At 39.9% G+C, this 24,020-nt stretch overlaps 1 protein-coding gene and 1 pseudogene across 3 annotated transcripts; one reads left to right on the top strand and one right to left on the bottom strand.

The window, feature by feature from the left end:
• The first annotated feature begins 991 nt into the window (after window positions 1-991).
• LOC110718533 (E3 ubiquitin-protein ligase UPL3-like) lies at window positions 992-13,275 on the top strand. Of its 3 annotated transcripts, none has more exons than XM_021897382.1 (18): window positions 992-2,341; window positions 3,087-3,197; window positions 3,302-3,418; window positions 3,537-3,707; window positions 3,784-3,945; window positions 4,569-4,817; window positions 4,898-5,019; window positions 5,150-6,578; window positions 6,843-6,941; window positions 7,401-8,963; window positions 9,068-9,292; window positions 9,388-9,492; window positions 9,971-10,051; window positions 10,140-10,208; window positions 10,293-10,421; window positions 10,507-10,626; window positions 10,741-10,836; window positions 12,797-13,275. In XM_021897382.1, exons 1-17 carry the CDS (start codon window positions 1,520-1,522, stop codon window positions 10,804-10,806), a joined length of 5,640 nt encoding a protein of 1,879 aa, XP_021753074.1. In that variant the 5' UTR covers window positions 992-1,519; the 3' UTR covers window positions 10,807-10,836; window positions 12,797-13,275. The 3 variants fall into 3 exon arrangements, with proteins under 3 accessions (XP_021753074.1, XP_021753073.1, XP_021753072.1); XM_021897381.1 differs by lacking the exon at window positions 12,797-13,275 and adding an exon at window positions 11,085-11,410; XM_021897380.1 differs by lacking the exon at window positions 12,797-13,275 and having other exon boundaries at window positions 10,741-11,410.
• On the bottom strand, window positions 12,356-23,563 carry LOC110718535 (annotated as a pseudogene).
• Between the last annotated feature and the right edge of the window lie 457 nt (window positions 23,564-24,020).

Genomic DNA, 24,020 nt, shown 5'->3' with positions numbered 1-24,020 from the left:
TGTACACAAACGCTGATAAACCTTTTATAAAATGTATTTTTCATTTATATTTTACCTCTTATGATTTTTAACCAAGGTGTTGAAAGAGTGTCCCAGCTTAGGTTTGAGGCAATACTTTTGTAACAAGAGACAAGCAAACATGATTTTAGTAAGTAATGAGTTACTTTGCCAACTACCTACATAAAACATCGAAACTCATTTAAATTCTCATATCGGTGAAAAACCATGTCTACATCACATATGACGTTGAAGATCTCACATGATTGATAGTTAGTGCCACACTTATTAGTAAATATGTTATCGCAAAAGTTATTGATCCAAATGAAAAGAGTTGTTTTGACATTTTCACACAACTCCCTGGTGCATTTTATTGGAAAAATATATAAAAATAACTCTCATTTTGGTACAATTATATAAGTTTAAAAAATAAACACAATTGTATTAACTAACTAATTATCAATTAGTAAAAAAAAAGGAGTCTGTTCAAGTATGACCCTTTTTTTTTTTGACACACAAGCATGACCCTATATATGAAAGATTAATACAAAATGACACGACACAACTTTATCTTAGTTTGTTTTAAATACGTTACATTGGCTTGACACAACCTAATGTGTGTCCCCTCTATAATTGATGCAATCCGCCACAGGAGAATATTGTACTAAAGAATAATGAAACAATAATATATGACATGTCAAGTCAAATTATACGTGTACTAACCTAATAACCACTAAAAAGCACAAATCACCCAATCAGCCACGGGTAATTACATGTAAAACCTTTCACCTAAATTCATCGATTCAATTCAACATTCCAAAATAAACATCAAAATCAGCTATACAAATGGAATCATGATATCTCCCTTGAATCAAAACTTAATTAGAAAACAACACACAAATTCTTGTTAGGTCATTTAGGTGTAAGTTACATAATTAGGGCTCTATTCATTGATTATTAAAACCAAAATTTGTAAGCATTATTAGAGAGTACTTGGCAGCCCCTCCTCCCCAGTCCCCCCCTTAAAACTCCCCGATATTTACGCATCCTTCCGCACCCCTTCACGTTTTATTCCGTAACCTTCTTCTTCCTTCTTCTCTTATATATTCTCATTACATACTTCAATTCCCAAACCCTACTTTTAATTTCCCTAATTCTATACTCTATTTTAATTCAATTTTCTCTTTTTAATTTGTTTTTTTTTTTTAATTAGGTTTTTGTTTTAAATTATTCAATTTCTTGCACACTCTAAACGCCACTCTGAACGGAATTCGCGACGAACGAGGTTGATCGGATTAAGATTGATTCAAATTCAAATTTGATTGATCAAGCATAGAATCGTTCTTTGTTTTCGAGGAAAGGGAATCTAGGGTTTATAAAGTTGGTTGATTAAGCGATTCGGATTCGATTAGGGTTTTCTTCGATTTTTAATCAGAAAGAATTCGTTTGGAAATGGTGGAAATCATCGTCGGATCGCCGAACGATTGATTGAAACCTTTAGAGAGGGTGGGTTTTGATTTGTATGGAAACTCGCAGCCGGAAGCGGGCGGAGGCGTCCTCATCAGCCCCTTCTTCGTCGTCTGTAGGTCCCACAACTCGCGCCGCGAAACGCACTCGTCTTTCTTCTTCCTCCTCGTCTACCACCACTACTCCGGCAACTCGCTCTCGAACTCGCTCTAACGTAACTGTGACCCCTGTAACGATGGATGAGTCGTCGTCCCGTGGCGGCCGAAGAGGTAGAAACCATGGTTCTGATAAGGACAATGATAAGGGTAAGGAGAAGGAACATGAAGTTGAGAAAGAGAGGGAGAATGAATTAGGGATGAATGTTTTCGATGACGACGATGATGATAATGACAATGATGATAGTGAAGGAGGAGGTGGTGTGGGGCTTTTGCATCAGAATCTTACCTCTGCTAGCAGTGCCCTTCAGGGTTTGTTGCGAAAACTCGGTGCTGGGCTCGATGATTTGCTCCCGTCATCTGCTATGGGTTCGGCCTCCTCTTCGTCACACCAGAGTGGAAGGCTCAAGAAGATACTTTCTGGATTGAGGGCTGATGGTGAGGATGGGAAGCAGGTTGAAGCATTGACTCAGTTGTGTGAGTTGCTGTCAATTGGTACTGAGGATTCACTCAGTACATTCTCTGTGGATTCGTTTATTCCTGTGCTCGTGGGGTTGCTTAATCACGAGAGTAATCCTGATATAATGCTTCTTGCTGCGAGGGCGATTACTCACTTGGTTGATGTATTGCCTTCTTCTTGTGCTGCTGTTGTTCATTATGGCGCGGTCAATTGTTTCTGTGCTAGGCTGCTGACGATTGAATATATGGACTTGGCTGAGCAGGTATTACACTCTTGTTTTTATTTACAGCTTGTATGAATTCGTAACATGGAAACTTTAACCTAGGTTGATCCAGGAATTGGGAGCAACTGCAACACATTTAATACTCAATAGTGCTCCATGTTTACCCAGTAGTCCAATTCAGGTTTTCTTAAAAACACACATTGATTTAGATTATAGACTCTAGTTTATAGAAGACACTAGTCCAACCATACTGCTGACAACAACCTAACCTGTCAGCAACTTTGCAACAAACGCGACATGAGTGAGATATTAGACAATAGCAATGACCAATCTATCCAATTTAGTGGATATTGATTTGGTTTTGGAGAAAATGTCTTATCAGTTATTTAGACAATAATGAAAGCACATTTTTTTTTATCTGATCTGAGTGGAAGTAGGAAGCAGTGCATTTAGAATTTAGATCTTACCTTTTCGGAGTGATAGTCTATGGAGGAAGGAATAGAAAGCACCTTTGTGTAAGGGCAAGGCGCCAGTGGAGCATATTTCACTTCTTCCTCTCCCAACTCTTACAAATTTTTTTTTTTTGGCAGATTTTTTAAATTTAGTTTTAGTTTAACTTTGTTTTGATTAAAGCTTAGCATCTAGATGTTCCTTACTGGAGATGCCAATGAATATGTATTTGATGTGTCTTAAAATAAATGATTGGATGAATAAATGAGTGATTATGGGATGATTTTTGAATTATTATTATTATTTTTTATTTTATTTTTTTGGAATGGGATAGTCTCTGCAAGCACTAAAGAAGATATCTCAAGAGCACCCAACTGCGTGTTTGCGAGCTGGTGCATTAATGGCAGTGCTTTCTTATCTTGATTTCTTTTCAACTGGAGTTCAGGTAAGCATATATACCTTCATTTCATGTTTTTGGATGTTATGCGATGTAGATGCGGCTATACTCGCATTTTCCTCTTCATAATGTGTGTTTTTATCTGATTTCAGCGAGTGGCATTAGCTACTGCTGCAAATATGTGCAAGAAGCTCCCTTCGGATGCTGCTGATTTTGTAATGGAAGCTGTTCCTCACCTAACTAATCTCCTTCAGTATCATGATGCAAAGGTTGGATTGCAAGATCATGAAATTCGGACTTCTTGAGCATTTTATGCAAAGGAATTAAAGCCATTTTGGTTTTTGTCAAATTATTTTTTTACCCATCTTCGCTGTTATGATTTTGCAGGTTCTAGAGCATGCTTCTGTTTGCCTTACTCGAATTGTTGAGGCCTTTGCTTCATCTTCTGATAAGCTTGATGAGCTTTGTAATCATGGTCTGGTCACCCAGGCTGCTTCGCTTATTTCAACCAGTAATTCTGGTGGGGGCCAGGCCTCCTTGAGCACGTCTACTTACACAGTAAGTGCTGTGATTCTTCAAGTGTATAAGCTGTGTTCTTGAATATGGTTTTAATGTGATTTTGGTAATTCTGTAGGGTTTGATCCGACTTCTTGCTACATGTGCAAGTGGGTCTACTGTGGGAGCCAAGACGTTGCTGTTGCTAGGTATAAGTGGAATTCTCAAAGATATTTTGGCCGGATCTGGACTTGTGGGAAATATGTCTGTATCCCCTGCTCTTAGCAGGCCTCCAGAGCAGGTATGCTTATTGGTCCTTGTGGATATTAAGAATTTATCCCATTCACGGTGCTGGAAAGCTCCAATGCTTGCTTCTAGCTGGGTTGTTTCTGAGGGTAGTTGGCTGGATCTAGTGCAAGTTTATAACTATTTTAAAAAATATGTGTGACTATTTGTTATTGTGTGTTGGAATTCAATTTTATTTCAGCCTCTTAGTTTAGTGTCTTGTATCTTTTATGTGATTTTGTCTCAAGCTGATGGGGATTGGCTGCTGACTAAAATTGTATGCTATTGTAGACTTGAATTCACAGTGATTTGTGATGTGTTGTGAACTATTGATGTTGGTAAGCCAACTCCATGTCATGTCCTGTTGTGCTATTCAGTAATGACCATATGAGTGTTCTGCCAATTCTTGCTGTTAAATCGTTTCTTATGGAGAACGGTAAGAAAAGCTATGATGTGTTATCTTTTGATTACGTGACCTTATAGTGGTTGTATACATGATTCGGTTATCTTTTCTTGAAAATGGGATATGGTTGAATAGCCATGTTACTTAGCATGGCATATTACTGTTTTGCGTGGTACAGAATATAAGGAGCCTTGTCTCTTGGAACTACTTGTTGATATTTGTTCTGTTCCTACTAGATATTTGAGATTGTCAACCTTGCAAACGAGCTGCTTCCTCCACTTCCGCAAGGAACCATCTCCCTTCCAGCAAGCTCCAACTTGTTTGTAAGACGACCTCTTTTTAAGAAGTCACCTATGAGCAGTTCTGGGAAGCAAGATGAGACAAATGGAAATGTGCAAGATGTGTCAGCAAGAGAAAAACTCATGAATGATCAGCCTGAGCTTCTACAGCAATTTGGAATTGACCTTCTTCCCGTTTTGATACAGGTTTCAGTTGCTTAATTGCTGTTTAGTTTCTAGCTCTTCAATACGGTAGCATTAATTCATAGTGTATTTTTGCTAAGCAGATTCATGGATCAAGTGTGAATGGTCCTGTCCGTCACAAATGCCTTTCTGTGATTGGTAAACTTATGTTTTTCAGCAGTGCAGAAATGATATCATCTCTGAATAGCACAACAAATATATCAAGGTGCCTGTTTAAAGTTTGCTTTGTTTTCATCTTAGTATTCATAGTTTCTTACCACCTGCACTTCTGCATGGTTTATCTTCTGGTTGCACCGTTGCACTCACTCCATGTTATTTATTTATTTTTTTCTCAGTTTTCTTTCTGGTGTTTTGGCTTGGAAGGATCCACAAGTATTAGTTCCGGCTCTACAAATTGCAGAGATACTGATGGAAAAACTCCCTGAGACATTCTCCAAGATGTTTGTGAGAGAAGGTGTAGTTCATGCTGTGGATTCGCTCATAGCTTCTCCATCAAACTCTATTTCAGCTCAAACTGCTACCCCTGAAAAAGATAGTGAGTCAGCTTTAGGAACATCTGCACGTGCTAGACGTTTAAGGAGACGAAGTGGAAACCAGCAGCAAGATGCCAACTCTCTGGAAGAGTTGAGGAATTCAGTTTCAGTTAATGTTGGTTCGCCTCCTACATCTGTTGAAATTCCAACTGCCAGTTCTAATCTTCGCACAACTGTCAGTGGTTGTGCAAAGTCTTTCAAGGATAAGTTCTTCCCTTCTGATCTTGGGACTGTTGATGTTGGTATTTCGGAGGATCTCTTGCACCTGAAGAATTTATGTGCAAAGCTGAATGCTAGTGTTGAGGAGCAAAAGTCTAAAGTGAAAGGAAAATCGAAGACTGCTAGTGCTTACGTTGCAGATTTTGTAACTGGCAAAGAGGAGAGCTTAGTTGGAATTGTTTATGAGATGCTAGCAGAACTAAGCAAAGGGGATGGTGTTTCTACGTTTGAATTCATTGGCAGTGGGGTTGTTGCAGCCTTACTGAACTATTTTTCCTGTGGTTACTTTAATAAAGAGAAAATTTCAGAGGTGAATCTTCCTAAGCTTAGACAGCAGGCACTCAAAAGATATAAGTTGTTTATCTCCATTGCCCTTCCTAGTAGTAGCAGTGGAGGGAATGATACTCCTATGACTGTTTTAGTCCAAAAGCTTCAAAATGCTTTATCCTCACTGGAAAGGTTTCCAGTTGTATTAAGTCATTCAGCTAGGTCATCAGGTGGGAGTGCACGGCTTTCATCAGGTTTAAGTGCACTTTCTCAGCCATTTAAGTTGCGTCTATGTAGAGCTCCAGGAGAGAAGTCTCTTCGTGATTACTCTAATACTGTTGTACTCATTGATCCATTAGCAAGTTTAGCAGCTGTTGAGGACTTCCTTTGGCCCCGAGTTCAACGAAGTGAATCTGGGCAGAAGGCGTCCACTTCTGTGGGAAATTCTGACTCAGGGCCTTCACCTACAGGAGCTGGTGCTTCATCACCAGCTGCCTCCACCCCTGCTGCTAGCACTCGCCGCCAGTCATCCAGATCCAGGTCAGGTATTAATATCGGGGACTATTCAAAAAAAGATACTTCTCAAGACAAAACTACTAGCTCGTCAAAGGGGAAGGGCAAAGCTATATTAAAACCATCACCAGAGGAAAGTAAAGGTCCTCAAACAAGAAATGCTGCTCGTAGGAGAGCTGCTTCAGATAAAGATGCCCAAATAAAATCACCCACTGGAGAATCTAGTTCTGAGGTGTGTTCTTTGTTTAATTATGTATCGACTTGTTTAATTAATGCATGTCAGTTGAACTGGAATCCCATATGAGTTTTTCTTATAGTGCCAGCAGCAACCTGCATTCCCCCATGATCCCTTAGGCTGGCCTGCAACTTTTGATTTACTGTGTGATTAAACTTTAGAAAAGTTCCTTCTGTGTAATTTCTTTGTTTTTGCATCACTAGCTCTTCCAAATTTTCCAATACTAAATATAGTTTTGCTCTCTTTTATCTGTTCTTGCAGGATGAAGATTTAGAGTTGTCTCCTGTTGACATTGATGATGCATTGGTAATTGAAGATGATGATATCTCTGATGATGATGATGATGACGACCAGGATGATGTATGTAAACTTGGAATTTTATTATTTATTTATTATTTTGCATTTAGCAAAGTTACGAACATGTTTTTTTTTCCTTTTCTTTTTTTCTTTTATTTATTTATTTATTTATTTATTATTATTATTATCATTATTATTATTATTAATTTTTTATTTTTTATTTTTATTTTATTTTTATTTTTTATTTTTTAATTTTTTTTTTTATGTATACAAGTATTTAAAATGTTGTCTGTTTCACCTAATTTGATATCTTGCTTGAACTTCTAGTTCATGTTTGATACTATTATGATAGCTCAAATGCTGATTTGGCTATGCTTTGTTCCCTCGTTCTACAAACAGAGTGTACCTGAGAAGTGAAGTATTATATAAGGACTTGAGATTATTGATATTTTGTTGTTCACTGTTATGAGGTCATTTTTTCCCCATCTTTCCTAATTTGTTTCTTCCATCTTTATTGTGCAGGTACTGAGGGACGATTCTCTTCCTGCTTGTATGGCTGATAAAGTGCATGATGTGAAATTGAGTGATTCTGCTGAAGATGGTGCTGCTGCCCCTGCAACCAGTGATAGTCAGAATAATCCTGCTTCAGGTTCTAGTAGTAGAGCTGCCACTGTAAGGGGGTCGGATTCTACAGATTTTCGGAGTGGGAGTTCTTTTGGCTCTAGGGGTGCAATGTCATTTGCAGCTGCTGCCATGGCTGGGCTTGCTTCTAACGGAAGAGGAATTAGGGGAGGCAGAGATCGTCATGGACGTCCTCTTGGTGGTTCCAGTGACCCTCCTAAGTTAGTTTTCTCTGCTGGTGGCAAGCAACTTAATTTGAACTTGACAATCTATCAGGCTATCCAGCGACAGCTTGTGACCGATGAAGAGGATGATGAGAGGTACAATGGTAGTGATCTTGTGACTAGTGATGGTAGCAGGCTATGGAGTGATATTTATACAATCACCTATCAACGGGCTGATAGCCAGGTTGAAAAGCCCCATGGGGCTGTGAATTCTGCCTCTCCATCAAAGTCCACCAAATCTGGAGCTGCTTCCGCTTCAAATGCTGTTGCTGCCTCACACCGGTCACCTCTGGACAGTATTTTGCAAGGGGAACTTCCCTGTGATATGGAGAAAAATAATCCAACCTATAATGTTTTGTCACTGCTTCGTGTACTGGAAGGTTTGAATCAACTTGCCCCTCGTTTGAGGGTTCAAACAGCTTCTGATAAATTCTCAGAAGGGATGATTTCAGATCTAAATGAGTTGACTGTTGCTGGAGCTAGGGTTCTTACTTCAGAATTTGTTAACAGCAAACTCACCCCTAAATTGGCTAGACAGATACAAGATGCGCTTGCATTATGCAGTGGTAGTCTGCCGTCTTGGTGCTACCAGCTGACAAAAGCATGTCCATTTTTGTTTCCTTTTGAAACTCGTCGGCAGTTTTTCTATTCAACTGCATTTGGATTGTCTAGGGCCTTGTATCGTTTGCAGCAACAACAGGGTGAGGGTCAAGGGTCTAGTGAAAGGGAAGTTCGAGTTGGGAGGCTACAGCGCCAGAAGGTTCGTGTTTCACGAAATCGCATTTTAGATTCTGCAGCGAAAGTCATGGAAATGTATTCCAGCCAGAAGGCTGTCCTTGAAGTAGAGTATTTTGGTGAGGTTGGGACAGGATTAGGTCCAACGTTGGAGTTCTACACCCTTTTGAGTCACGACCTGCAGAAAGTGGATTTGAAAATGTGGAGAACAAGTTCATTTGACAAATCTTCTATGGAAATTGATAGTGATAATCAGAGCAAAGACGGTAAATCTGAAGACGCCTCAGGATTGAATTATGGGGAAAATGCAAATCTTGTTCAATCCCCTCTTGGTTTGTTTCCTCGACCGTGGCCGCCAAGTGCTGATGCTTCAGAGAGCAGCCATTTCAGCAAAGTTGTTGAACATTTTCGACTTCTTGGGCGAATCATGGCCAAAGCTCTTCAAGATGGAAGGCTGTTGGATCTTCCATTATCAACAGCATTTTACAAACTTGTGCTTGGACAGGTAACATTTATATTGGATGTTTGCTGTTTCAGAGATATTTTTTATTTTACCCATTTTCGTAGTTCTATTGTTGCTCTTGTTAACCTGGTTCATTTGTTCTGTAGGAGCTTGATTTGCATGATATCCTTTCATTTGATCCAGAGGTTGGGAAAACTTTACGAGAATTACAAGCCTTAGTCTGCAGAAAACAGTATTTAGAGTCAATAGGTGGTGATCATCCGGATGTAATTGCGGAGTTGTGCTTTCGTGGAACTCCAATTGAGGATCTATGTTTAGATTTTACGCTTCCTGGATATCCAGATTACGTCTTGAAACCAGGGGATGAAAATGTAAAGTTTAATGAATCTCTTTTTCATTCTAGTTTTCGTCTACTTTGGTTACTTGTGCCCCAGCCATTCTAAGTTCCTTGTGGGTATTATTGCAGGTGGATATCAATAATTTGGAGGAATACATATCATTGGTGGTGGATGCCACTGTTAAGTCTGGAATTATTAGGCAATTGGAAGCTTTTAGGGCAGGGTTCAACCAGGTTAGGATTTATCTATCTTGCTTTTTTTGTTTGCAAGGTCCTGTTTTGGGAAAAAAAAATTGGTATTTTTGCCTCCATTTGATGGAAAACATTTTTAATCAAATACGAAGTATATATTTCCATGGAAAACAATCTTTCAAGGGAAAACACAATTGCAAACTAGGTCTCCTTTGTTTGATTTCTTGCAAGAAAAGTTATAGAGAAAAGTAATATGGCAGTGGAATGAAGAGGATTGATGGGAGTGAATATCCTAAATGCATGGGAGTGGTCCAAGAAACTCCTCTTGTCTGGTGCTTGTTAATTGTTTCTTATTGTGTTTTAGCTATGTTGCTGAAGTCCATGTTTTAGTGTTTGCAGGGGCTGATGTGTTATTATGGTTTGTTGAGTGTTACTTGGACCACTCCCATGCATTTAGGATATTGTCTGTGTTGTGGGCCTTGTTGATTGTACTAACTAATTTTCACGTGCTTGTGATCAGGTTTTCGACGTCACATCTTTACAGATATTTTCTCCAGATGAACTAGATTGCTTGCTTTGTGGCCGTAGAGAGTTGTGGAAGGTAAAATTGAGTTTTGGTTGTTAACTTCGGGCCATTGTGCTCAATGAGGTTCTTTTACATATGGGCTGATAATTTTCATCTTTTGCAGCCTGATATGCTTGTTGATCACATTAAATTTGATCATGGATACACAGCCAAAAGCCCTGCCATTGTTTATGTACGTTTCTTTACTTGAATAAACTCCTACCAGCTTGTGTTACTTGTACTTTCAATTTAAAGCTGAATCATCTACTTATTTCAGTTGCTTGAGATTATGGGTGAGTTCACACCAGAACAGCAACGTGCATTTTGTCAATTTGTCACTGGTGCGCCACGTCTTCCACCTGGTGGTTTGGCTGTGCTTAGCCCCAAGTTGACAATTGTGAGGAAGGTAATATTTTCATGCTAAAATCTGATATATTTCAATATCTGGTCTCTATCCAGAACTTCTAAACTCGCTGCCTGTCTTGTTACAGCATTCTTCAACCACCACCACAGCTTCAAATGGAACAGGGCCTTCAGAAACTGCGGATGATGATTTGCCTAGTGTCATGACCTGTGCTAATTACCTTAAGCTTCCTCCTTACTCGACAAAGGTACTATATAAATCTCCTTCTGAACTTTTGTTTTATGGGATCTTTGTATCAGATATATTTTGTTGGCTCTCTATCCCTAGAGATTAATACCGGGCTTGGATATTTGCTGAGCAGGAAATTATGTTCAAGAAGTTGCTTTATGCTATCAACGAAGGACAAGGATCATTTGATTTGTCATGATTCATGGGTCTGTCAAGTTATCCAAATGAGGTTTGTGAATTCAACATAATGGTTTGGTTGGCAAAGACATTCTTGCTTGGGCTGAATATGATCTTTGAAGTAGATTGTGTATGTGATAAAATAATGCCTTGTGAAAGTGGTGGCTGATAGGAAGTTTTTACTTTTGGAGACGGCCTGATTGAATTTTGGGGTTCTGATGTGGGTTCGTTTAGGTATTTGAAACATGTTTAAGATCTGTCGTACATTCTGTATATAATTCCTTCTCCAACCTCACACAGATTCAGGTGGTCTTCCAAGTTTCTTGCTATTTTCCATCGTTTCAGCATCTGCATTTTAGTAGCAATAAACATCTACTCAATTTCAGTTGCTAAGGAAAAGTGATTTAGGGTGACTTCTTTGGAGCGTCGGCTTTTGGATGGAATGGGTTCTTTTGTTACTGCCCTGCCTTTCGAGCATGTATATATTAGTTTCTGTGCTTGAGATTTTCATTCATTTTCTGAGAACAGTTGATGTACTTCAAACAAAGAAAATAGGAAATAATTTGTTCTTGATCATCTCTTATAATTAGTTCATCAAGTTTTTATAAGATTGGTTTATATGTGTATGTGTTGATTTTTCTGCCTTTGAATCTATTTTTAGTCACGGCACTTGACATATTGCAATACCGCAGCCTTAAAATTTAAAACTTCTGTTACTGTGAAATCGATGGCTAATACGATTCTAGTTTGCCTACTGAGATCTGATAAATTTGCTAATATGTCACTATGGAGTACTAAGTTTTTCGTATAATAATCGTATTAGGTTAAATTATAAGACCATCTTAACACGGGTTCAATATTTTTCTGCAAATCATTATTCTGTTATTTAGTAGAATTCCTGAAAAGTATTTTCTAGCATTTCAAAACTTATAAGCCTGATTTGATTTAATTACCAAGTGTTTCTACCACTCAAAAACTTAGTGGTATAGTAATTTTAACCTACATCAACTAATTGTAGGGTAATTTTTTTGGGAATAAATTTTGTAATTAGTAATATGTTTATATTTATGCGTTTGATTGGATTTTGGAGCGATTTTTTCGGGATCATTTTTTTTTTCTGTAAAAAGAGAAATTTTATCAATAAAAAAAATGTAATTTTTATTTTATATCGAACCCATAATTATTTATGGTGACTTTACCTTCGAGGTTCCAAAATTTCCATATTGATACTTTTAAATGCATACTTCGCATATAAAATATAAAGTTCTGCAATAGTTACTTAGTATATGTATGTACCGTAGTGTTTATCTAAATGTATATTTTCAATACAAAATTTTCCTTTATATATATGAGCTCAAATGAATATTTAGCCCATTAAATATTACGAAAAAAACATAAAAATTGTAAGTAAGACCAATTTTATTTATTTCGAATATTGTTCTTTGCTCCAGGCTCAGCCTTTTGAGCGACCATTCTAGTAAATTGATTTTCCCTCAAAACATATTGTATAGCTACATGCCTTGATTGCCATTGTTTTTCCTTCAAAAAATGAAAACAAAAAGAGAGACGCTTTAGTTCTTGAGGCTGCATCTCACTTGAACGGCCAATGTTTTTGATGATACTCCTGCACACTTGTTATTGCCATTGTCGAAGAGTTTCCTGTCTACTGGTATTTTGCATCTAACTTTTCCCAAACAATGCTGTTCAATATAAGAAGAGGATCAGAGTTAGGATTTATCACCATGCATTGATACAGTAGTAAGTGTATACTTCGTAATATTCATCTGTCCTTGAAGATATTAATGGCCAAAGTTCAACCTTGAAATAATACTCGATCATACTCTGTATCATCTGAATAAACTTTATACCTCGGCTTTTGTATGTATACCAATTACTAAAAAGAGCATGCATATATAGTTCAAAGCAATTGTATTCGTTTTTGTCAAAATTTTCTTTTTCAAGTCTTATGTAAGAGAATTGGCTCACCTGTTCAACAATCTTTTGGGTGTCAGGGGAGTTGCAGTTGCCAAGGAGGAAGTAACCACAAACACCGTTAGGATTACCAAAGCTAGCAAACTCAACACTGCTGGTGACTTTGTTCTTGGGGCATTCAAGCGATGCCTTGGGCCTTAAGTCCTCAATTGCTGCAAGGAAGTCCCCATCAACCCTCTTCCATGCCATCACATTTGGCGACATGTCTTCCCCTATGTAGCTGCAGATGGTGTCGCGGTTTACTGTTTCAATCTGAACAGTGTCTATGTTTCCTCCTGACTCGTCAAAGATCACCAAGAAGTTGTCCTTAGGCTTAAGGAATGCTCTTGGAATATGGTACCTATATCAATTTTATTTTTTAACTAAGTTTATTTATGAACATAGTATTTTGATGAACATATTATTGTTCTTGCTCTATTGTATGATTACTTACTCTTTTTGAGAAGGCTCTTGCTTGACACTGAGGAAGCTCGACCAGTAACGTCCTATGCTTTTGCCATTGACCCAAATCATTCCTTTGGTCATGTTTTGCATCCTTATAGCCACGGGTTCATCTCCGTCTGGTGCATCAAAGTATGCCTAAAACACACTTCTTAGTTTGCTAAATTGACAGTTTACTTAAATCAAGTCTACCTGCTACTTTCCTGATAGCTAAACCCTTAATCAATATTCAATTATTCACATTATTTCAGGATGTCACTACTTCAATTAAGTTATATCATCTTTTATCAATGAATACACCTTATGTCCCAGCAGTGAAAACTATATTACCTTGTACCAACTGAAAAGTTTTCCAGCTCCTTTTGCCGGGGTCCATTTCACCTTCTTTGCGCCTTCCTCAGTAAAGTACAGGTGTTTCTCTCCTTCCATACCAATCTGCATTTAGGTACAGTTTTCAGGCCTTTAATTTTTATGTTCGAATTGAAGACTAGTTTTTGTCCATTACTTGCTTCACCAAAACTAAATTATACTGTAGAAGTCATACAAATGAACATTCAGTATGTACCTTGTGGTGCCATCCATTTAATGACAGATCAAGATCTCCAGTACCTAAACCTAAGATTGCCAGATTTTTCAACCCTGTTCACCTCTTCTCCATATTGCTTCCGCTATCCTGAATGAAGCAAATATGTTTTTATCAGTCTCTTCGTCATCTTCGTTGGAAGTTGTTTGATAGCTGATATATAACAGTATATCTATATTCTACTATTTAGTACAACTACATGACAGAGTACTGTTCTCTTCATATGACTTTAATTAAACTAGCTGAATTGTTTTTACTGATTAAAACAAACTTTTGTTGATCTGCTAGTGTTTAATGGTATATGTGATGAATTGTGATCACTATTTTTCATTGAAACTGTTTACAGTTGAAAAAAAGGACTTTAAATTGAAGAAAAACTCTTATCCATTCTTCTCTGTTTTCTCTTACCGGCATTCCAACCACACTGCTCAAGATTGTTATATTGTTGACGCCTTCCTTTAATCTAACAGGTGCCTGGAAAGTAAAACTTGGTTCTCTGTGGATTCCATGTTTGGTACCTTAAGAAAGGAAAAGGCTAGCAATGGTCACCATAGAGTGTTATCCTTGGTAAACATATCTAAGTTAAATAAATAATCATTACCTACAAACTCTCCATTGACAAAGGCATGCATCACGTGCCCAAGATGCTTTTCCCATAAGACTGGTTGGAGAGATTTTTTGAAAGGCAAGTCGACGTTGTCCAAATCTTTCCTAGAAAACAAAAGTTGATTCACATCAAAATAAACAAAATCATTAGAATGATAATATATTAATATTGGTTGATTAAGTATCTACAAGCAAATATCAACTGATGTTCATTTGATCATGTATTTCACCTGGTTGAGTACCAAAAGTAGTCAGTTTTGTCCTGTCCAATATAAAATTGTTCCTGTGGAACCCTCGCATAGATATCATGCTTAGTCGGCAAGCGCTCAACAGTCTTCTCCCATTTCAGACCCTTGTTGGCTCTTTCAGACCTTACAAATTCTCTTGCACTATGTTGACTTACCATCTGTTTCTCAAGTTACTTAGAATTTCATAAGTGAATCACTGAAGTGTACATGATTATGTTTGGTTTAATGTTTAAAAAAAAAAGTGACCTGATCTGTATTGAAGACAACATTCTTGCAGTCTGGCAAGATGCTGATGGATTTGGGTGGGAGGGTATGCTCTATGCCTTTAAATTTCATGGTTTCTGACAAATGTGTTTTGTTGTTCCACAGAAAAGCTGCACAAAGGTTGCATTTCTTGAAGTAACGTGCCTGATCGTTGCATATATCAAGAACAATGAAGCAAATTAGCCAATAACCACGTTTGATCCTAGCAGTCTAGCTGTTTAGCAGGCAATGGTAATGCATCTCCCTCCCCAATCAATACGATGATTAAATATAAGTTGCAATGAAAATCTAGGAAGAAACACATTTTTTTTTTTACTACAAAGTTGCATTACTAATGAGATTATATTCACAAAATCATACAAAATGTCATTACAATTGTCTGCCATCACCACCTATCAAACATGCTATTAGTTAGTTTTATTGTTATAAGCTTAATTACCTCCAAATCTGGACCGTATTTCTTGACACCGTATCTCCCTGCAAGAATAGCCTTCTTGCTTAGCGCTATAGCACGGTGCAAGTCTCTCAAATGTCCCCATTTAGGTTCCCTTTTCAGACCTAATCAAGCATGCATAGCAATTCATGACTTCATGTTCAAATGATGATTTTGTTTTTGGTGTTATACTGCTAATTTGCTCAATAGGAGTTCTGTTAAGATCCAGGGGATGGGATTTACCATATTCATCAAGTGGAGCTTCATCATAGTAGCGAGTGGTAGTAAAGGCTGCTGCAGTTCTTCCATAGTTTGTACCACCGTAGTACTAAGCCAACCCACAGATTATATAAGATTGTATAAATTAAATATATAGAGTTATCCTTAAACTTTCCTAGACTGTACTCCCTTAGTCCCATATTATATATATTATCTCCATTTTACATAGGATTTGGAAAGCACGTTAAGAATTGTTTGAAGGGTTGAAAGAGAGCTAACTGAGTGCAGGAGTGCTGACACAATATTGTTTCAGGAGATGGAGGCAAAAAGGTTGGACATCCCAAAATGACTAGCTGAGTAGCTGGGAAGAAGTAAAAAATATGGGACAGAGGAGCTGAGCATTAAACTCGAGTTTTTGCTCGATAGTTTAGCTGGTTATATACCATGTAATAGTTAGTGTGGCTTCCTGGCTTGGCGAACCAGCGTGCCACACTGAAGGCAGTATCCTCAGCTGATCTCTGAGATGGTACATCTCCGAAAACTCTGTACCTGTAGTCACAATAACAAACAAAATGCGAGAGTTTTGCTCATATTATATCATGTATAGGAGCAAGAGAACCTAGGAGGCTACTAGGCTAGAAGGGTTACCAAACTAAACATACTCTTAGTATAGATTATAATTGAGAAATTCAGTGTTGTTATTACTAGTACGTAGTGAGAACTACTTATTGAGCAGTCCAGTTTTCAGTCCACAGAGATGGCTTGTTAGGGGCATTTGGACCTGCAAATGTGTCTCCACAATGTCTACCATTGCAAGCATTGATCTGTACCAGAATGTAAAGAAATGAGTAAAAAAAACAAAACTTCTTAAATTATCTCCTGAAGCAATAAGTTGGGATTAAAGTTTACCGCTTCACCAGGCGCGTCTTTTTGCTTGCACATGATCCATGGAACACCAGTTTTCTGTCCAACAGCTAAGTCTGCTGCCCAACGGATATATCCCTCCGCAGCACCAAATCTGTAGGCTTCTCTGATAGTATCGTACTCATTTTCTTCCTGAGTAAAAGATGTCAGTTGTTAAGAGTGCTAAGCTAGCTAGTTCTCCAACTAATAACATCCATATTTCATGAACACATTTTTATCAAAATGTTGATGTTCACCTGAGATAGGATAATAGGACCCCCCTGCGAGGCAAATAAATGGTGTTTCTTCATTAAACCAATGATCTTGTTGACCCATTTCGCCATATTTGCCTGTATACGTTCAAATTTGTGAAAACTCCATATTGATTTCGACAAAATTGTGTAAGATTAGTGATTGAAATCGTCATATAGTTACCTTAAACACTTGGTTATCTGTTCTGTATGCAATATTGGGCTCCTTTCTTAGCTAAAATGGATACCCTCTGCAACAACGAAGTTATTACTTGGCTTATCATTTGCATATGACAAAATTGTTTGGAACGCATCTAGAGGATTTGTAGGATTGCCAAAAAAGTAATGTAATATACTGCGTAACATAGATGATATGGTGTTACTGTTTAACTATCTCGTCTATTAAAGAAGATGTAAGAGGTTGGTAACATTGTCATGTGGTGGTTCGTAACAAATTTTTTTTTAAAAAAACTCTACCCAATACCCATTGTCCCTTCAGCTTGAACGAAAGGTCCAACCCTGAGGGTCACCCACATGCCTCTCTCAGCAATCAGTTTGATGAATCTAACAATATCATTCTGGCCCTTGAAATCATACTGCAATAATGATATTATTAAAGATTATTGCTTATAAGTTTATGTTGATACATGAATTTATAACTAAGTAATGCCCAATTTTATCTCACCTGGCCCTTAACAGGCTCATGCTCGCTCCAAAACACATAAGTTTGTATCATATTTAGGCCTCCGTCTTTACTTGTCTTGGATATCCTCCCATTCCTATTTTACCAAAAACACGATTAGGACGTGTTTAAGAAAATACTTTATGTTAAGTCATTTTTTAAACGATTCATGTCTTAGTGTTACATAGCCAACTTCTCAACAAAAATCATCTCATATCATCTGTTTGGGTCCAATTTAGTCCAATTGGGCCTAGGCATTAAATGATCCAATTAAAAGCCCAAGGTCAAGGTTCAACTCTCCAATTGTGCTTAAGTCAAAGGTCAGCCCTCAAAGCAAGCCAATTGGGCTAAGGCCCAACCTCTCCATGTATGAAGAGGTATAAAAGCCATCAATATTCATACATTCATATTGATTCATAGATTCATATATTCTCATATATTCAAGCAAAGCCTCAAGCAACTAATTCTCTTGCATAGTGTTCTCTTTCTACACATTGTACTGACTTTAGCATCGGAGGGGCCTTCCTCGGCAACACCCCCGAGGCTAGTTTACGTGTGTTTACTGTGCAGGAAACCTTCGGCCCAACATAACTTGGACCGAATCCAGTCTTCTCCGTTTCAGCGGACCTTCGGCAAGGTCCCATTGTTTTCACCCGAAACAAATTCAGCTGAAAGACCAACTTCAGTAAGACTTGTTCTCCAAAGACATGAGTCCATGGACAATTCTGGGATATTGCCTTAACTGAGTCTTGTATCCCAGAAAGCCATTATCCGAAACATTGCCTTCAGTTGGCCCTGTGTTTCGGATATGCATCTTTTTAAAGAACACATGTCTTTCAGCTGAAGTCCAACTTCAGTAAGATTTGTTCTCCAAAGTCATGAGTCCATGGACAATTCTGGGATATTGCCTTAACTGAGCCTTGTATCCCAGAAAGCTAATATCCGAAGCATTGCCTTCAGTTGGCCCTGTGTTTCGGATATCCAATTTTCAGTTGAAGTCAATCTTCAGTAAGACTTGTATTCCAGAAGCACTGCCTTCAGTTGGCCCTGTGTTTCGGATACCCATTTTAAAGAAATGAAGAAATTGTTTATTCAGCTGAAGCCATACTTCAATTTCTGGGGGGGCAAGAAGCACTATCAGTGCAAGTTTATGTTCGGCAGAATGAAAGAAACAGTAAAGCATTCAAAAACAAAGCAGCTGAAGAAAAGAGCATCAAATTAATAATTTATGCTCAGAAATTGAGCTACAAGTTCAATTAAGCTGTATCGGCAGCCGCCCACAAGCGGAAAATAACAGCTGCCGAAATACGTACATAAGCAAAAAAATAAACTGTTGTACGACAAGGCAAGCTGAAGCAAAAAACAAGGCAAAAAATTCAGAAAGCGGCAAGTCTAAAGTTAAGCGCATGATGAACCGCAAGATTCTGAAGACGACTGCCCGAGTTCCTATGCTTCAGCCCGAGGATCAGACTGATCAGCGTTGAGCCCCATGGTGGCCTCAGCCCCAGCAACAGAAGAAGCAGGCTTTGCACTCTGCCGAGCCTCCCTTTCCCTCTGTTCAGCCTCCAACTCCATTCTCTCAGCTTCCTCTTCGGCTTCCTCAGCCTTAAGGATTTCAGCTTCGACTGGAGTTGCATACTTCATATGAGGGTCTTCGGGATTCTGGACCCATTCAGCACATTTGGACCAGTCCAGCTTCGGCGCAGCATGAAGGCAGACTCTTCGGCATACTCTGAACCCGTTTCTGAAACCCATTTCATATTCTTCCTGGGTATAGACACGGATTTTGAGTAGAGCCTCAGCATCAGCCATCTTCTTTTGGGTCTCCTCCAAGTCTTCCTTGGATTTCTTCAGCTCATCGGCGAGCTTGGAGGAGGAACCTTTCAGCTCATTCAGCTCCTGCTGAACTTGGGAAGCCTTTGTCTGAGCCTGGGCCACTTCAACTTTTTTGCCATCAGTTGATCCTCAGCCTCATGGAGTTTAGCTCTCTGAGCTTCAGCAGCAGCAGCAGCCTCTGAGAGTTGGACATCTCTGGCCTGGAGCAGCTCTTCAGCAGCCATTCGGCTGGCTTCAAGAGCTTCTAGTCGTTGCTGCACTTCAGCTTGTGCAGCAGCTCCTTCCTGAATACGGCTCTCAACGGCAGCCTTGAACTTGGAGACGTCCACTCCCATATGCTTCTGGAGGAATTTTTCCCCTTCCATCAGTGGGGGAAAAAACTTCCTTCTCCATAGCGTCGCAGAAGGTTTTGAGGGCTTCAGCAGCTTTTTTCTCGTACTCCTCACCCTTCTGCTGCTTCTCTTCAGCTGCTGCTTGCTTCAGCTTAGCAAGCTTTAATTCCTCTTCAGCTACCTTCTTTTCGTGCTCAGCAGCGTCTACCCTATCTTGTAGGGTATCTATCAGCTCTACAGTGAGAGTCTGATTGTGCACAAACTGAAAACAGGAGCACAAGTTAAAAAAATAATAAAGGTAAATAAAAATAGAGCTGAATTTTAGAGGAAATAAAGGGAAGGAAAATCACCTGCATCATCAGCAGTTGGTTAGACCTGGCTGGGTCAGGAACTGATCTGCTGGATTCGCCCATCCCAGCAGTGGCCTTCAGCGACCAGATTCTTGCCCTATCTACTTCGGACATGCCAGCAAAATCGCCGAAATAGGCTGCAACACCTTCACGGTTCTGACCCCATATGAGGTCCCAGATGTGATCTGGGATTGGAATTCGGGGGGTCGAGAAACCCATTTCTCCAGATTGCAGAGTCTGGAAGGAGGGAAAGGATGACGATGGAGCTTGTTTAGCTTTGGATGGCTCAGCATCATCCTTCTCAGAGGAGTCAATTACTATGACCTCCTCTTCTTCAGGGGCGAGGACGAAAGCCTCAACCTCTCTTGCGATGTCCGCCGTGAAACCCTCAGCACTGGGCATCACGACATCCTTATTCTTGTGCTCAGCAGCACTCTCCTGAATTTCTTCTTGGACCCCTCCCTTTGATTCGGGAGTTTTTTGATCCACCTCCATCTAAGAAGGTGGCGGAGGGGTCTTTTGAGGTGATTGAGGTTGTGGCCGGGGAACCCTCGGCGATCCATTGCCTTCCTCGGGTTCCCTTATTTCAACGCCGATGGTCATCGGCCTCCGCTGAAAGTCATGCGGCCCGATGATGGCCATCCTTCGGCGCCTTTTCTGAAGGGGCTGCTCGTCCATATCTGAGTCTGAAGACTCTTCTTGTATTTGGTCTTCGGGACGAACATGGGCTTTCCCTTCTCTGTGTCTGTTACTCTCTTCAGACTGTAACAGACAGGGGGGAGGAGGAATGTGAGTACAAAAAAAAAAAAAAAAAAAAAGAAGAAAGACAAAGTTAAGTCTGAAAGCTCACCGAGGTCTTCAGCAAAGCCTCGTCTTCTTCAGCTGCCCTAGCTGTAGCTTCTTCTTCAGCAGCTCTGGAGGACCCTTCTCCTCCTTCGCAAGCTTCGAGAACCCGTGCAACCTCTTCGGTTGTACGGGCAGCTTCAGCTTCTTCGTCCAGTAGCTGAAACCAGGGGTCTCTCTTCTTCCACCAAGGCTTCTGCCTCTGATACAGAGCAACAACCTCAATTTGGAAGTGGGAAGAGTCTAGATGAACTTCCCTATGCCTCGGTTCAGTGATAGACGGGGCCCGATCAGTTACAACTCGTTCTCGGTTGACACCAAGACGAGCGTAGTTAATGCCAACGTTGGTCTCGTCCCGCTCTGAAAAAGAAAAGGGGAAAGGTCAGTTCAGATAGGTTGGCACAGCATAAAAAAGCGAAGTGAGAGAAGAAAAAGAGATAATTAAAAAGCCTCGGCCCTAGCCGAAGAAGCTTACCATCCTTAAACTTTCGGCTGAGGCCAACAGCTGCTAGCATGTTCTCTTGGAAAACATAATGCGTATCGGGGAGCCAAGTCTCCGGGATATGCTGCATTCGGCCGCTGCCCCCCCGGTTCGGCATCTTACCGAAGATATGTTGTTGATCAAGGTTCGGATCCGGCCCGTTATCTGCGGGGGGACCTAGACTTCCCATGTCGGGATCAGGCTCAGCAAGGTACCGGGGAGCGCTGAAGACGCAAGGGTGGCCCGGATCTGTGGGTGCCCTAACCCAAATCCATTGACCTCTCCAGTCCTTGTTTGAAGAGTCGTTCGGCCACATGGTTAGGTACTGGGGCCGGGACTCAATCCGGTACCACCCAGAACCATGGCTTCCGTGCCCACTTTGAATATTTGGCACTAGCCGATGAAGCTTTTTGAAGCAGTGCAGGTTCGGCACATACTTGAAGAACTTGCAGACCCATAAGTATGTCATCACCCTTCGGATGCTGGTGGGAGTTAATTGACATAGGGAGATATTGTAATGGATCAGCAAGTCTCGGACGAATACGTCCAAAGGGAACCTCAGCCCGTACTGAAGCTGTCTTGTGTACACCCCCACATACCCCGGGGGTGGACGATGGATTCTATCGGATGCCGCGGGCATTCGGCACCAATACCCATCAGCTTCAAAAATGTCGTAATGCAATTCAATTTGCTCGGCAAACCGATATTGTTCGGCATTCTCCACCCATCGTGAGTAGGGGCGGTTCTTTATCATGGTCGAAGCCACTTCGGCATTCTCCCACTCTGAAAACCCGGGGAGGATATCCCAAAGGACAGCGGGAACTTCATCGTCCCGTCCAGAAGCGCTCGGCCCCTCCGTTCTCTGAGGAGGAGCCGAGGAAATTGGAGTCGCCCTAATCCCTCCAGCAGGGTCAGACTCTGGCCTTTGTCCATTCCAGGTCCCAATCCTGTTCCTAGGATCGGGAATTGGCCTTGCTCTTCTTGGAGCACGGGCTCTACCTCTAACTCCTCTTGCCATTGATTATTTCGAAGAAAAAAAAAGTCGAAAAAAAAGGAAGGAGTTTGAATTCGAAGAAAAATAAACTGAAATCAAAGGAATTTACCTTAATCTGAAGCGAAAGTTGCCGATTTACGAGTTCGTAGTGGCAAGTCTCAGTTTCTAAGCTTAATGCTCGGGGAATTTGCGAAGTTTTGATGCGGGTTCTTGGTTTCTCTCGAGAATTCTGGGTTTGTGTTGGTGAATAAGTGAGGAGAGATGACGCGCCTCTGTTTATATCTCCAGGAATGGGATACGGGGAGTCCGCGTTTCAATTTCTCTTAAATACCCCACTAAGTAACCGTTAAACACACGATCTTGTGGTTAAACTTCCCATTATCCGTCCAACTTCCACAATCATCCGCCTTAACCGTTGTTATCTCATTAATTACGGTTTAAATTCAAATTTTTGGATTAATTAAATCATTTACTTCCCTCCTTTTCTGAATTAAATCAAACCCGACCCGTCATCCTTCCAAATCGGGTCTGGGGGCAAGTTGTTTGGGTCCAATTTAGTCCAATTGGGCCTAGGCATTAAATGATCCAATTAAAAGCCCAAGGTCAAGGTTCAACTCTCCAATTGTGCTTAAGTCAAAGGTCAGCCCTCAAAGCAAGCCAATTGGGCTAAGGCCCAACCTCTCCATGTATGAAGAGGTATAAAAGTCATCAATATTCATACATTCATATTGATTCATAGATTCATATATTCTCATATATTCAAGCAAAGCCTCAAGCAACTAATTCTCTTGCATAGTGTTCTCTTTCTACACATTGTACTGACTTTAGCATCGGAGGGGCCTTCCTCGGCAACACCCCCGAGGCTAGTTTACGTGTGTTTACTGTGCAGGAAACCTTCGGCCCAACATAACTTGGACCGAATCCAGTCTTCTCCGTTTCAGCGGACCTTCGGCAAGGTCCCATTGTTTTCACCCGAAACATCATCCAAGCTAAGTTCTCATAAAAGTCTCCTTTACACAAGTCTATTATAAAAGTCATCCTTGTCTTACGATAGATTAGCATCCCACACAAGAATTACTCGATTACAATAAATCCCGGTTTCACATAGAATCATAGATAGGTACAACTGACAGATTATTTTTGGTACCTCAATAGGTACACGAGGGTAATGTACTGAACCAGAGTAGAGGAGCTCTCTACTACCATTGATTATCAATGACCGTGAATCATATGTAACACCACGGGGTTTTTTCTCCTCACCATGCACGGTGATGAAGAACACAAGGGCTAATATAAGTACATATTTATGAAATTCCACCATAACTTCCCTTTTTACCTATATATTCTCAATAATAATAAGGGAAGAAAGGGGGGATAAGCAGGGCCCGGGTTTCGAAATTATTGCAAGTAGTCACTCTTCCATGGACAGGAAGAGGACATGACCAAGAAAGAGCCCAATGCAAAAGATTTGATTAATACAACTCAAAGGGTATACATACACAAAACCAATGGTACAACTTAGGAAATCCCAATCAAGCAAAGAAATGTAATTAGTTCTTGGTTGTTACGATATATTATTACCTGGTACTCTTTTTTTTTTTTTTTTTTCTTTTTTTTTAAAAAAAAAAATCATGTATGATTAGCTGTTTATTAAGAATGATTTACGTCGAGTTATTGTTTTAAATCATGTATGATAAGCATGTTCTGCATATCATTTAAATTCGACACTACGAGTCCAATTTATTTGCCATTCAAGTCCTACATACATGACTATTAGT

Source organism: Chenopodium quinoa, unplaced genomic scaffold (assembly GCF_001683475.1).
Source record: "Chenopodium quinoa cultivar QQ74 unplaced genomic scaffold, ASM168347v1, whole genome shotgun sequence".
NCBI lineage: Eukaryota > Viridiplantae > Streptophyta > Magnoliopsida > Caryophyllales > Amaranthaceae > Chenopodium > Chenopodium quinoa.
Note: the sequence above shows the minus strand (reverse complement) of the source record. Positions and strands in the feature narration are given on the sequence as shown.